Genomic DNA, 14,848 nt, shown 5'->3' with positions numbered 1-14,848 from the left:
AATGACATTGCAAGGGGTGAGAAAACAGAGATTTGTTAAAACACAAAAATGTTATCTCCACAACCAGTCATAGTTCTGTTAGCCATGGACACACACTGTGATTGTTAAAAAATTAGCTGTGCAAAACACGCCCGCACAGCCAACTGAGATAAACCCAACAAAAATCCCATTAAGTGTCCCCACTTAATGGGAAAGGCATGTGTCAGGAGGTGATTGATGGAAATGCTTTCATCAAGACTCTGATCTGATATTTGAGATTTGATGTGGGCATCCCAAGTTAGACTGGAGCCGTGAGAATAAAAATTGTATGGACTACTTTAGAGTGGAAAGTGTATATTAATAGACTGCACAGTGATTTGACAGAGAGGGAGAATATTTGATCAGAGTTAACTTTGAAAAAGTTCTGGGAAGGATGACTTTGCACAACAGCCAAGTAGTGCACAGTACTGTAATACGAAGCCGAAAACACATTGTAATTTTTCATTTGAATAATTTCACTGGTCCAGGAATTGAAAACTGATTATTTCCTGGTTATGTTCAGTTGAACTAAAGGGAAAAAATTCCAGTACAGAACAAAACATGTCTCTGCAGCAGAGGCCCTCATCTGGGACACGGTCAGAGGAACTCTTGCCTAAGTTTAAAAAAAAAAAAAAACAAGATTCTTGCAAGGCCAATGAAACACCAGCCCCTCCTGACTGAAAAAAGTTATGCAGGAGATTAAAACCAGATAACCTTCACCTTTGCTTATCAACGACAACAACCTCATTGTTTAAGAAAAAAAGAAAAGAAAAAAAGAGCCACTGGAATCTGCATGAACACCTTTTGCTCCAGCTGTTCTAATGCGCAGATCATTACCAAACTTCTAATTCTCAACACCATCACAGCAACAATAGCAACAACATAAAGTGAGATTTTAACATGAGACATGTAGCTCAATTCAGATGTATAATCTTCTTGCCATATTGCACAACTCTGTGTGAATCGGGGAGGTTTGGGGAGGCCTGTTGTGACACAAGCAGCTGGGATGCCTTGGAGCAGGAAAATGACAGGTTGGTGTGCCTTAAATTCCATAACCTTTAGGTACGAGGGCTCAGTGTGGTTCATTCACTTCATTATGTGGAAAAAGCAAGAGTTGCTTCTAAAACGATAGCTACCACACCTAAAAATAACTGAACTTTCTCTCTGCAACTGCGAAAAACAGATCATACATACTTCAAGATTAGTTTAGTCTCAAGGGAAACTATTAAATGTCTGGCAAAATGAATTAAATGGACGCAGGACTATCAACAGCTGTACAATATAATCCAAAGTCGACAGTAAGGCTGCATTTAGTCTGTTTAATGGAACTCTGGTATGTTTGACTCGAAAGTCCGGTTCGCTTGGGGAGGTATGAATGCACTGTCAAACTCTGATGTGGACCAAAACACCGAACTCTGGTCCACCTAAAAACCGAGGTCTCAGTTCAGTTGAAGCAAACTCTGGTGCAGTCTGAATGCAAACGCTTCAAAAGCAAGAAGCAGACAATAGCGCAGAGCATTCTGGGTAAATGGAACCAAAATAAACGCTTGTTATCTAGCTCTAGCAGAAGAAAAATGGCTTGTAGGGTTTTAAAAAAAGACAAACTCTACAACCACTAAAATTTCACAGCACTCCATTTGTTGCTTACATTTGAGGAAATAGAAAGTTGCATTCTTTTAGGTGTTGTTTTCTTGAGTGGTTCTTGGTGCAGCGCCACCACGGGCGAACAGGCGTTTGGAAGGGTTTAGTTCATTTAACAGTGCAGTGTGGAAGCAAATTGGACCAGCAGAAAATGTAACAAATGCTGCAATTTTGGTCCCTAATCAAACCAAGTCTGCTGGACTATCAGGTGTGAAAAGATCCTAAGAATTTCAAAACTACCAAAGGGTTCTCATCATTCCTTTCCTCCAGTTTGAAGTTATTTTATTAAGATTCAACAGAAAGTGTCAGAGTGACTAGAGATTTCTCAAAACTGGAGCACAGAGGAAACTTAAAATAAATGTTAACATAAATAGATTTGAGAGTTTAACACATTAACAAATTGTTGTGTTAAACTCATGTGACATACAGTATGCCCTCAATAAAGCATTTTTTTTTTTCAATTTCTTTGCTATTTTAATCATCATTAAGACTGATAAAGCATACCCTTACAATAAACCATCATTCACAATATGTCTACAGCCATGAAATTAGTCATAGAAGGCATTTCTTTGCAGAACAGAAAGTTGGTAAATAGACCCAATTCACTCAAGGTACAGGTATTTGCGATTTCTCTGTTTTTATTCACATTTCCTGTCTGGAGAGTTTTACTAGTATTCAATCTGACTGCAGGAAAACCCTTGAGCAGAATGTGAGAACATGACATAAATACCATAGATTTACAGTTGTTGAAAAGGAAATGCAGTGCTGCATATTTCTTTCCAATCTTTCTGTAATTGCTGTGATACACTGAAGCTGTTGTATTTTTATTCACAGTTACTACAATGTTGAAACGATCATCACTGCATTGCCTGGAGCTACAAATTGCTCAATATGTCTGACACTATTTGCGTTGCCTGGGCAGAACGACACAGACGAATACATCTGTCTCAAAACTATAATAATGTTAACTGTGGTGAACTACAAGAATAGTTCTCACCACAGAACTGAAGGAAAAGGTTTTACTGACTGTGGGTATTTCAACTTTCCTAACACTTTTTTAAAACTCACTTTGTTTTTACAGCTGGGTTTGCACAGCACTGACCTCTTGCTGTGACTGTTTGCAGAATGAGGGTGGCTGATGAAAGGAGGGCAGGACAAATCTAACAGAAAACCCCTATTAAACTGTAACAATATGAGCAACTCAGTAAACCTAACAAGTGAGCGTTAAAGACAAAAATTAGCTTGAAGGGGTCAAAGTGTTGTGAACGGAGCCTTGACTAATGCAGTTGACAGACCATGAGTTTATGAATGACAGGGTAACTTTACCCTACTATAAAGTGAACAACGAGTAATTAATATTTCCTTTCAAAAAACACCGAAATGACTCAATATCTTCACAGGAAGCGCAGTTTTTTTGCTAACCTCCGTCAGCAACAACAAAGAAGTTGCGCTGCAACGACTCATTTATTACGAAAACGTGGAAGTAACCTCCCAATTTTACACCCCGGCACAACATATCTGGGCTTTTTTCCTATCTGAGGTCTCTTCAGAAGCCAGAAAACACAACTAGTGCGCAAATGAAACGTCTGTGAGAAAGTCGGTTGTACAAAGTGTGAGGAAACCACAGAGTGTAAACGCGCATCAGCTGTTTTTTGAAAAGTTCCTGCTAACGTTAACCTGAGCACGTCGCTCGAGGCGGTGGTTGACGTTCCGCTAGAGAGAGCGACCGTTAACCAGAGCAATGAGAGAAAAAATAAATAAAATCAACACTTACTTTCTTCTTCAGAATGCAGTTCGGTTTTAAATGCACATTCCTCGCAGCTCCACGCTCCTTAGCAAAGCTTGCAGCGAGTGCTCCGGCGAAGTCCGGTGTTCAAACTTAAAATGCCTTCTGGCTTCTGATTGGTCAGATCTCACCACAGCGTTGCGTTCACGTGGTGTTGGTAAACGCCCCATTCTCTGTTATCTCTTCGAGTTTTGTCTTGTTGGGACCTTATTGTATGATTCATTTAATTTAAAAAAAATGCTAATCTTTTGAACACATATTAATAAACTGAACCTGCTTAATCTGAGTTTTGTTTGCAAAACAAATTGATCAAAGATGATTTAATGGTGTGTTTTCTTTGTACTGAAAACACTAGCAACTTCGAGTGCACATAGGATGTGCACAATCAAGTATCTTCCTGTGTGAATATAGTACTAAGAACAGAGCAAATAATGCTTTTTCCAATCAATACGTAATTCATAGGTAAGACAGTGTAAAAATCGAATTCACTTTAACGTTTTTACCTCTATGCTTTTAATTCATACTTAAGCTCATCTATAATACTGTCACATTATTTCAAGATAATTAGTGCACTTCCTCTTACCTATATTTACTGTGTAAATAATTGGTTCTTTGAAAATTATCATCTATGCAAGCTAAGAAAAGAAAATTTTAACATAAGAATTACATAATTATTTATCCTGATGTATGTTATTGCTCAATCCTTAAAGATTTTGGAAAGATAATATCTAGAACAATAACAATATCTAGAATTACATTTAATACTGCTTGAAACAAGTAAAACAAAACATATACTGTATGTCTTTGAGCTGTTTCTGAAATGATAAATCTCTGTAGTTGCACAAGTTGAAATGTACTTTCTATTGCTGACATTTGCTTATTGTATATCGTTTAACTTATATGCCCTTTTCTCTCACTTCATTGTGTGTCACGATCCAAATCCAAACTTTATTTTGGTTTCTAGTACATTCAGATGCAAAACCTGCCTATGATATTATACTGTAGCGCACCCTACTGCTCAAACTAAAGCAATATGCAACATGTGGTATTTGGTTTGTGGTTGGTTCACGCAGTCTAACAATTACACAGCGATTAGCTTTACTGTTTTATGTAATTATTAACTGCTGAAAGCTCTAACCAGGATTGTTTGCCTCTTTTGCAGAAATAAAATAACAAAATGATATGCATTAGACGTTCAGGTTTTCAGGATATTAAGGATTTTATTATGTTTTCCTTTGGTCTAACATGTCTTCTGAATTAAACGATGAATTTTACATGGTTGTTTATTCTTGACATTCTAAAGCTGGGGCTTTAGACAGTTATGAATGCAGTTTTAGGACTGAACACGGTAACAATACAACCACGGGGCTTTTGATGTTGATCATTATACCCACGCACAGTCTCACACACGTGCATTCACATGTAAACACAGACATTACAATGTAATAGATGAATCCATCTGACTGTAACAGCTCCTTCAGTTACTTTTCTTTTTTTCTAATTTTGTACATCATAGTGAATGATGAAAGCACAGGTAGTGATGTAGATCATTTTGTCTTCAATGCGTCAGATTAGTTGGGTAACACCAGACTGACCTGTAAAATAAACATCTGTTAGTGTGGATGGTTGCAAACTATCTCTGCTGCAGCCACAGAATCATTAAAGGCTGGCATAGTAAGACTAATAAAAAAGAATACACATTACTTTAACTGCACCAGTTGATTTTACTCCAGTAAAGGGTCTGGAGTAAGACACAAGTCTCTCCTCCATAAGGAGGAGAGACTTCAATATAAGTATCAATGACCTTAGTGAAGCAGTTATTGCTATTAGCCTGGGGAAGATCATAAGACCATTTCTAAAATGTGCAAATTCTATCATTTTCAGAAAAACATTCAATGTAGGTGCTTTTCTATCTGCAGGTTGGCTTTTCAGCAAATTCACCCCAATTCATACTATGGAATACTCAGAGAAACTGCAAAACCCAAGAAGTCTGAATTTTAGAATTCTCACAGAGTATGTCAATGTTTACAGCAGTTGTTGTCTGTGCAGCACCTCCCTCCACAGAGTTCCTACAGCACAGCAGTCTTCGCCTCCCCAGCTGCGTACACACAGACTTGGCAGACGTTTTAGCTAGATGTCACTTCTGACGCAACCCCACTGATTATCCACAGGAAGGAACAGGAGAATGTTGCTTCCTTGGGATGATTGTTATCAGAGCTTGTCCCTAAAGAAGTTTAGCTTATTGAATGTAGATATGTAAAACAAATTTGAATCAGTCGCAAGATGACTAGGCAAACATCTATCGAAAGATGATACTAAAGTAGAGAAGTCTTCCCACGTTACACAGCACCATGTCTGGAGAAAATATCAACAAACACCTCATGCCAGCTGTCCAGCATGATGGCAAAGGTGTGAAGATTCGGGCCCATCTTCCCTGTGTACCACTGTCTGTACACTAAATAACTAGAGTCAAATGTCAAGCTTTGTCCAAAGGTTGAAGTTTGGCTCAACCTGGTCTGTCAAAAGGATTATGGCCTGAGACTGAGCAACTAGAATCTGCATAAAATGGCTAAACAAGAAAGGAATCAGATTCTCTGGTGCAAGCAAATTACAAAAGCTATGCATACTAATGTCCAAGCTGCTGTGCTTTTTTAATTTTTATGTGTAATAAAAAAAACAACAACAAAAAAAAACATCCAAGCTTTCTTACCACTTTCACACAGTTTTTATTTTTATTTTTATTTCTTATCAGTTTTACCCAATGTATCTTCCTTTTCAATTTGGTTTGTAATAAATAATCTCAAGCCTAAAAAAATTGTAGTTCCAAGATAATTTGATAATTCGAAAGGGGTGAAAGATCATTACAGGACCTGACAGACAGAAGTGTCTCTTGGCAAGTGGAGACACTACAGTGGTCAGTACCTTGTCCGGGCTCATGAGAGGACACTTCCAGTTGTACAGGTAGTAATGGACACTCTTATCGCTGATGGTGAACTTGAGCTTTTCCAAGAAACTCATGTTGTCCATCACATCGAGAGCACAGAAGACATCAAAGCCTTTCTGTTTGTGAAAGGAAAAAAAAAACAAGAAAAGAAAAGAGTGGGCATTTTTTACAGCACTGCTTGTTAAATCAGAGATGCTTATATTCAGATAAACTCACAGCTTTAGCCAGAACCAGTGTGTCCTGCATGAGGTCAGCCACCCCAGTGGCATTACAGACGGCGTACAGAAGACAAGCAGCTCTCAGATCGGTGTGAACTGGATGGTTTAACACCCTGGAGGAGACGGTATAGAAACTCACCATGTCAGTCAGAGCACCATTGTCCGCCTGTGTGCAAGGAACGGAAGGTCAATCAATTTTTCTACCACCGCACCGCAGCTTAAATTCTTAACAAAAAAGTTTTTCTCTGTTCAAAGGAATTTAAAGTACAGATAGAAGAAGGTCAGACCTCCACCACATAGGTGTCATTCACATTCTCCTTCGGTAAGAACCAGTGCTCTACTTCTTGCAGTGATAAGAGGGGGCTGAGGTGGAAGTTGGAGAGGTTTTTCTCGAGTAATGAGAGGATCCTTGGAGCATCTGCTTCTGTCATAGGACGCAGGCCCTTTATCTTTGTCACCTTGGAAAAATTTTTTTTAAGAAAACTTTACTGCTTAAATCAGTGCTCTTAGGATATTTTTTACAGTCTAACACCTCTGTCCCTTCAGTAGCAGTAACAAATGTTTGTCTCTAGATGGCAGCACACACTAACCTCAGGTAAGCGGTTAAACTTCAAGGCTCGCTGCAGATTCATGTTCTGCTTTAGACCGGGGTAGTTGACCTCCATTAGCTTACGGGGATTCAAAGGGCGATGCCACTGGCTGAGAGGATTCATTAGTTTATATCAGGGATGACAAAGGCAGATGTTGCTTTAGATTAAAAATACCGTACATACAGTGAGATCACCGAACAGTAAAGCTATCACAAATGACATGTACGGCCTTGAATAAGTTTCTGCCACCTTGAATTATCCTGCATAAACTTCGAGTGAAAGTAAAACATCACATGATTGTCAGAATGTATATACTTTGTATGTACTAGTACTTTATAGAATGGATTTTTCAACTATCTGAGCTGCAACTCTTTTGGCTTTGCACAAACTGGATGTTTGCCAGTTTTTCTTATAAAATGATGCAGGATCAATCAGACTGGATGACAACCAGTGAAAATAAAAATCTAATCTCTCCACTTAGTTGCAATTTGATTTGGTCTGATCTTTAACTTGGTATTTTGACATGTAAAAGGTGCTTTGATAAAAAAAGACAAAAAACAAAATTATAGTAGATTTTGTTGAACATGTAGCTTTGTTGTGCTAGAAGTTGAAGGAAGCACCTCCTTCTCCTCTGTCTCCTGCAAAGCTTGTGGCATGCTACAAATTTCAAATGTGTCCCACACTTTTCAGATTTCGTTTGGAAAAAAAAAGTTTGATCTTCCCTCTCCTTTAGTATTATCCACTAGTCTGTGTTGTATTACACCAAATCTTAATGAAACACATTGAATTTGTATAAGTCACGTTGAAAATGTCAAAGGTGGTAAAAATGTAGGCAAAGTCCTGCATGTATACATAAGAGAAATGCAATTTTAAATAACTGATGGCTACGTTTCTGCTTTGAATTTACTTTAATGTGACTCAGTCTTGTGCAGTAGCTACCTGCAGGAGCTTATTGGTGTTGGCAACACTGTGCCAGCTGCATAGACAGCCTGGTAGATCCCCTGCTGGTTGACCCTGCTGGTAAGTTCCCGAATCAGAACCGGTGTCATCCGCTTGAGGCGCAGTTTCTTATGAACACACAGGAATCTGACCTGCACCAACCGCTTCTTCCTGCAAGACAGATTTCAGTCTCTTGACTTTGGTTTTACACACACACACACACACGCACCCACGCACACACACACACACACACACACACACATATCTTTTCATGAATTTACGAGCTACTCACGTCTCGTAAATGCAAACATCAGCAGGTACAGCAGCAATGAAACCGACTAACTTCTTGTTTGCGTCTACTCTCACGCCCAGGTTCCACTGGAGCAGCCAGTTTGGAGGCTGTAAAGCCCTTAGGAGGAGATCAGTGACACTTAAGTATGTCTCTGAAAAACATGTTCTCTTTCGCTGTATTTCTACATGATTTTTTTTTTTCTATCTTCAGGGACCAACGGTCAGCTCTAGCTCTTCTAAAACTAATGACAAATATTAAATTCAAAGTAAGTGTTAAATGGTTTGCTGCTAGTGGCCCACAGGGTTGGAAAGCAATCAATGCAGAGCTCTAAAAAGAAGGAGAGTAGAACAGGCAGTTTGCTACTTTAAAACACACAAGCTGAATTTATTGGGCTGTGACAGACTGACTAGGATCTGTCGAATGATCTCAACTGAACATTAATTGGGGGTAGATTGAAACAAAAATGCCCACTGGATTATTAAATGGACTCCATAAATATTTAAAAATTGATTGATGAAGTGCTATTAAACACAGCAGCTTACCACAGTAGATACTCAGGAGAAAAGTTAAATCTGATTGTGTTGTCGTCTTCTTCCATGTAATTCTCATTTAGCAAATGGCGCAGCTCTCCCAACTGTGAAGAAAACCGGACAATAAAACTTTTTTTTCTTTCTTTATTTCTTTATTTATTTTTTTACTTTATTTGGCTGGGTCATGATTTTAAAAACTGTCCACCAGAGTGAGCAGCACCATTTCTGGTAAACAAGTCTATCTAAAACACAGGTTGTCAAGGAAACAACAGAACTACAGTGCCTCAAAAATGGAGTCATGCCTTTTTAACGTTTTCACATTTTGTCACATTACAACCAGCTTTTCCAGCTGCTCTGTTTAGCTTACATCCGTCTAAACTGAGAAAATCTGTAGAGCAATAAATACACATGTAGTCAAGAGGCTGTAGAGATCAACAGAAATCAAATTACAACCAAATGCATGAACGTTTGTGTTGAAATGTGACAAAGTGAAAAAGTTCACTGTTTGAATACATTTGCTATTTTTGGATAATTTATGCCATAGCAATATGTAAGGTGGCAGCTTTTGTTTGGCTTTCCTTTTTGATGAGTTTCAGACAGGTTTGGAGTTCTTGATGTGATCCAGTGCTTATGGTGGGTGATTTACCACAAAAGGGCTGCTTAAGTCCAGAGTATCCCAGGAGAATCCCTGAGGAAGTAAGCATGGCTCGCTCCGGACGCTGGCGTCCGCCTCCTCGACTGGGCCATGAGTCGTAACGTGGTCACCTGAGCGAAACCGAAACAAACCAAATGAAGTTCGCCTACCATCATCCTTAGCCATGTGTACGGAGAATGACAACAAAATAGTGCCAAAAAAAAGAAGAAACAATTCCAGGGAACGGAGGAGAAAAGACAACACAGCCCTGAAGCGACTCAATCTGGCTCTGTTTGGGAGCGTTCCCGTCTCAGCTGTTCTGGACTCTGTCCACGCTGGTTGTTGTGGTTCCCCAGGCCCCGTCGGCTGTGGCTTACAGAGCCCAAAGGCGACTCGCTGCCTGAGTCTGCCGTCTGCTTCTGCTAATGACTCTATCACAGCAATCCTCCCAGTTTTCATGTCTGATTTCAAGAATGTGAAACCTTTTGTTGGGTAATGAGTGATATGGCCTTGGTTGCCGCGTAGTTCTGATAATTTCTTTGACAGCGTGAGATTTGAGAAGAATTGTGACTTGCAAAGCCACCTCTCTAAGGTGAACATAGTAGTGACATGCTTCATGAGTCACAACACCACTTCAGTCAGTTTTTTATTTTCATTTTTGTAGCTCTAAAGCGTTCCACTTCTCCAGGTTCAAGGTGAAGCCGTATCCATTTTTTTGGATTTTACAAAAAGGACATAAAAAAAATCTTCACAGTTCCTTTTTATTAAAATTTTTTTTTTTTTTTTTTTTTAAGGAATGAAATCATGTTAATAAATTGAATTTATATCCATCCATCTATTATCGATTTCCATGTATCCTTGATGGGGTCTCTAAAGGTCACTGGATGAGAGGTGGGGTAAACCCTGACCAGGTCACCAGTCCAACACAGAGCAACACAAAGACACACAGGACAAAGACACACACACACACACACACACACACACACACACCCACACACACACACACACACACACACACACACACACACACTCAAGGATAATTCACAGACTAATTCACCTAACAGTCATATTTTTTGATTGTGCAATGAAGCCAGAAGCACAGTAGAAGAGGAGAACCTGTTTGCTTCATGCAGAAATACCCCAGGGTGGGATTCGACCCCAGGACCTTTTCTAATGGTTAACAGAGCCAGCAGCTGCTCCGCTGTGCAGGTCAAAAATTCATATCAATGCTCTGATGATTTTAAAGTAAACATGCATAAATACCTATATCAAGGCTATAATGATTCATTACAAGATGAGTCATTCAGTTCATGACATTCCAAGGTTCTGGAGGTGTTTTGGTTTTCATCTGCATTTGCATTTTGATTATTTTATTGTTTATCCGTGTTCGGCTTTGGTCTTGCTGTTTCAGTTCATTCTCTTGTACTCAGTTCTTAGTTTTTTCTTGCATTTTATTTGTGAATTTTCTCAAGTTAGCGTTAATCTTTCATCCCTCTGGATGTTGTTTTTCCTCCTCAGCTTCTCTTTTTTATTAGCATTCTCTCCGTCTGCCTATGTCTTTCTCTACCCTATGTTTTCTTCTGACTCTGCTCATGTCTTGTTTTCCTCCAAAGTTTTGTTAGTCTTCCTATCATTTTCTATTAAACTTCTCAACTCACTACCAGTGGCTGTCTTTCAATGGGTCTTTCAATGGGCCCCTAATAAAACCCTAAAACATGACAGGACATGTTTCTGCTGTTTAGCCAAGAGTTAAATGGTGAACCAGGAGCAAGACAATTTCTGTCAGAATGTCAGAATCCACATGATTAGAATATAAGACCATGAGGTGCATGTGGAGTTTAAAAAGCTGCTTCTCTCTCTTCTGACTCTGTTTCCACTAAGAAAACATAAGCTGCAAACCTTTTGGCAGATTGTTTAGCCTAGAACTGCTTTAGCCATGCTTTCGTTCACTTTCAGGCAAATTTTGATATATTTAATATCCACAATGTCTCGAGCTACAACCTTTTCGATAGGCCGTAGTGCATAGAAAATAATATCCGCAGTAGGGTAGCTGTCTTCTAAATTGCATCTGTTTTGTCTCAACTACACTACTTTTGCAGATGTAAATACATTTTGCTCATGGAGACACAAGCAACACAAAGCAAAAACATACAGCACCTATATCCTACTCTACTGTCTCTGCAGCAGGTCACAGAAGTCACCAGAGAAATATGATTGCCAACTTCTAAGTTTGGCTGCTGATTGTTTAACTCCTGAGATTTTTCATGCAATTTTTGCTTTGTTATAACACAGAAGCACACAGTGTTCCTGAATAGCTACTAGCTATTGAAAGTTGAAACTGTCTTTAAAAAAAGAGGGCCATAAAAATTCACCCACTTTCTTCACATTGTCACCATAATGAAATCTAAATAAAATTCAGGTGATCTACTTCAAGTTTTAAGAGGGACATAGTGTGCACCATGTGTTGTTGATGCTAGCAGCAGCACATCCACAGGCTCATCCACAGAGACATCAGGGCTTAATGACTGACGGCGGTACTGGAAAGGACAACTGGACCTCCTTGATACTGATAAATCTCATCAGAAAACTGCTTAATTTGAGACAAAATACACTAAAAATTAGCCTATTCATTTGCTCTGACTAACTTTTGCAAGCTAGTCCAAAATGGTAAAATTTTGCACACATCACACTGAAGTTTAGATTTTATTATGTAGATTTTGGAGATTCTTATAAATATTAAAGATCTATTAAAAACGTACTGCTTAATGTAATCCAACACATTTGCCTAATTACATAATAATGTATTTTACAGAGTCATAAAATCATAATAAGATGAAGATTTTTTTTTTTTTTAAAGAATGTGCAGATTTCATACATGCAGATTTGAGGAGGTTGATGTTGATAGAAACACTTTACATTTTCACTTTCTAAGATTTAAAGACCTTCAAAGTTAAAACTGCCCTACATCCAAGTGACAATTTATCTCACAACGTATTAACATAAAACCCAAAATAAGGAAAGCTGTCTCTCTCTAAAGTAAGAAAAATTAGCTTATTCATCTGCTCTGATCAGTAATATGAATGTAATTTACACTTTTTCCTGAGTTAACAGAAACCTTACAGTGAATCCTCTTATTTAAACTTCTGATCTACATAACCATCATGACAGGATGACTTTCTGCTTACCCAGTTTGGTGACGGGCTGCGTGTCCCAGAAGCGGTAGGTGTGGTTTTTGGCCTGTTGCAGGGTCTTAGGCAAGCTGGTGCCCAGAGAGAAGAGATGAAGGGCTTTCTGTATCTCCTGCTGTTCCTTCTCTGGCAGAGAATCCAGCTGGCCAAGAGCACAAAAGAGGAAGGACACTTTACTGTAATTTAGCACAAAAACCCTGAGCTCGACTGACCAGCTGCAAAACATGTCAGCATGAGAACAGAAGCATCGTCATTTAACCCTAAAAACTCGACTTAAAAAAAAAAAAAAAGGCACACCAAAGTTATTTCTTTACAGTTGAAGTGAGTGTAACAATATTTGCTTTTATCTGCGGAGACACTAACCATAGCAAATGGGTCTCTGGGTCCCTCTGGTCTCCAAGCATTTTCTCTCTTTTGCTTCTTTTTGCTCTTTTTAAGACCACCACTCTCACCATCTGTCGGCGGCTTATCCCTGAAACACATTCGAAACTCCCCTATATTCCTCCCATCCAGTGAAGTTAAATGAAGTACACACCAAGAGTATTTTTGTACTTACAAAGATTCTGCGTCAGTCATCGTGTTCGAAAGTGTCTCCTTGAAGCTGTGGACAAACTGGTGCTGTTTTTTTTTTTTTTTTAAGTATTTGCAGTTGTTTGGCTGTTATCTATAGAAGCAGTGAGGGAGGAGATTTGTTGGTTCAACAACCCAACCCATCTCACACCCTGCTGACTGATAACAGAGGAGTACTAACCAATAAATGCAACATTTTTAATGTGTTTTATGTCCTGTTACACTGACAGTTTGGCATCAGATTATCAAAACAGCACAGCAGCGCAAAGGTTCTTAAAATGTCTAATGTTTATCAAACATTTTCCACAAATTAGGAATAAGTGTTCGATCCAAAATTCAATTCAAACATACTTTATTTGTCCCAAAAGATCGTAACTAATATCTTAAGTAACTTTTTATAACATCATTGTGGAAGGGGCTGCTGTGTGCAGGGAGGACGTCCAGTAGCAGTCAGTCATGCAGTGAATCTGAAGAGTCTCTGACTGAAGACTGTTGCCAGTGGAAGGCACACTTCCACTAATGTTATAATATCAAAGCTATTTTTTTGTTTAATTCATTTTACTAACTTTGAAAATATCTATAACTCACAGCTTCCCCTAAATACAATTTTCCTGATAATTCTAAAAGAACTAAAAATTTGCTTGGCTGTTTTCTAAACTTTCATTTGCATGAAGCTCAACATCTGTTTTGAAGTTGTGGTTATTGACTGTTCATAATTCTTCAGGTAGTTAGATGTTTATATTCATGCTCTTATTTTGAAGTGGACAAAGCCAGTTTATGCAGCTGTTGCTTTTCCTCTCTCTCTCTCTCTCTCTCTCTCTCCCACTTTCCTCCCCAGTAACTTTATTTTAAACAAGAAACATGCAGGAACAAAATAAACACAGACAGTAGAGAACATCATACAAACATAAATACATAAAGGCATTATAGAAAATATCAGTTATGATGTCAAAATTAATTGATGCTCAATATCATTTAAATTGACGTTAGCATGTTTGCCTTAGTGTCTGCTAAATGCTGTGTTTTGTAGTGCTTTAGCATTGGCATAATGACTGTTTATGATCAGTGTTTCATGGTTAGCACATAGTTAGTGGTACCCGCCACTGTTCATGATTGTTATGACATCCACTGCTAATCCGCCTCCTTTGCTTTTGCTGCTCTTCTTCTGGCTGTACAGTTAGAAATCCGGACAGAGACACGTTGCGGTTGGGGATATGATCCATTATGATGAATGTTAGAGATGGTTTGAACTTCTTCTTATCTCTGTCTCTCTCTAGATTGAGAAATTTTTGAAAATCTCTCACAATCCGGTCATTTAGCAAACAGAAGTACATTTGGTAATCCTAACTTTTCTAAAATAGGAACATTTTAGTCTGATTTAAAGTCAGAGGGCGTATTTTTATACAGCATTTTAAAAACTTCTGTTTTTTAACCTTAAAATCTCTGTTCACATTTAAAAGCCTGCATTTGCCAAGTGAATGAGGCACTGAGGGTCGTT

At 38.6% G+C, this 14,848-nt stretch overlaps 2 protein-coding genes across 2 annotated transcripts in view; both read right to left on the bottom strand.

The window, feature by feature from the left end:
• Positions 1-3,536, bottom strand: part of LOC106954779 (supervillin-like) — a 49,100-nt gene extending 45,564 nt beyond the window's left edge. Inside the window, exon 1 of the mRNA XM_015044527.1 lies at positions 3,434-3,536. The gene's annotated coding sequence lies outside the window, so the exon portion shown is untranslated. The remainder of the gene's footprint in view (positions 1-3,433) is intronic.
• Positions 3,537-4,645: 1,109 nt separating this feature from the next.
• Positions 4,646-13,465, bottom strand: LOC106954778 (glycylpeptide N-tetradecanoyltransferase 1-like). The gene is made up of 12 exons (XM_015044526.1): positions 13,337-13,465; positions 13,144-13,252; positions 12,778-12,922; positions 9,605-9,723; positions 8,971-9,062; positions 8,429-8,545; positions 8,137-8,307; positions 7,198-7,306; positions 6,895-7,065; positions 6,606-6,773; positions 6,368-6,505; positions 4,646-5,040 (listed from the first exon to the last, which is right to left on the bottom strand). Exons 1-12 carry the CDS (start codon positions 13,354-13,356, stop codon positions 5,017-5,019), a joined length of 1,383 nt encoding a protein of 460 aa, XP_014900012.1. The 5' UTR covers positions 13,357-13,465; the 3' UTR covers positions 4,646-5,016.
• Positions 13,466-14,848: the final 1,383 nt, after the last annotated feature.

This window comes from Poecilia latipinna, unplaced genomic scaffold (assembly GCF_001443285.1).
Source record: "Poecilia latipinna isolate Pla-1442-1.1 unplaced genomic scaffold, P_latipinna-1.0 Scaffold680, whole genome shotgun sequence".
Lineage (NCBI taxonomy): Eukaryota > Metazoa > Chordata > Actinopteri > Cyprinodontiformes > Poeciliidae > Poecilia > Poecilia latipinna.
This window is presented reverse-complemented; position numbering and strand designations above follow the sequence as displayed.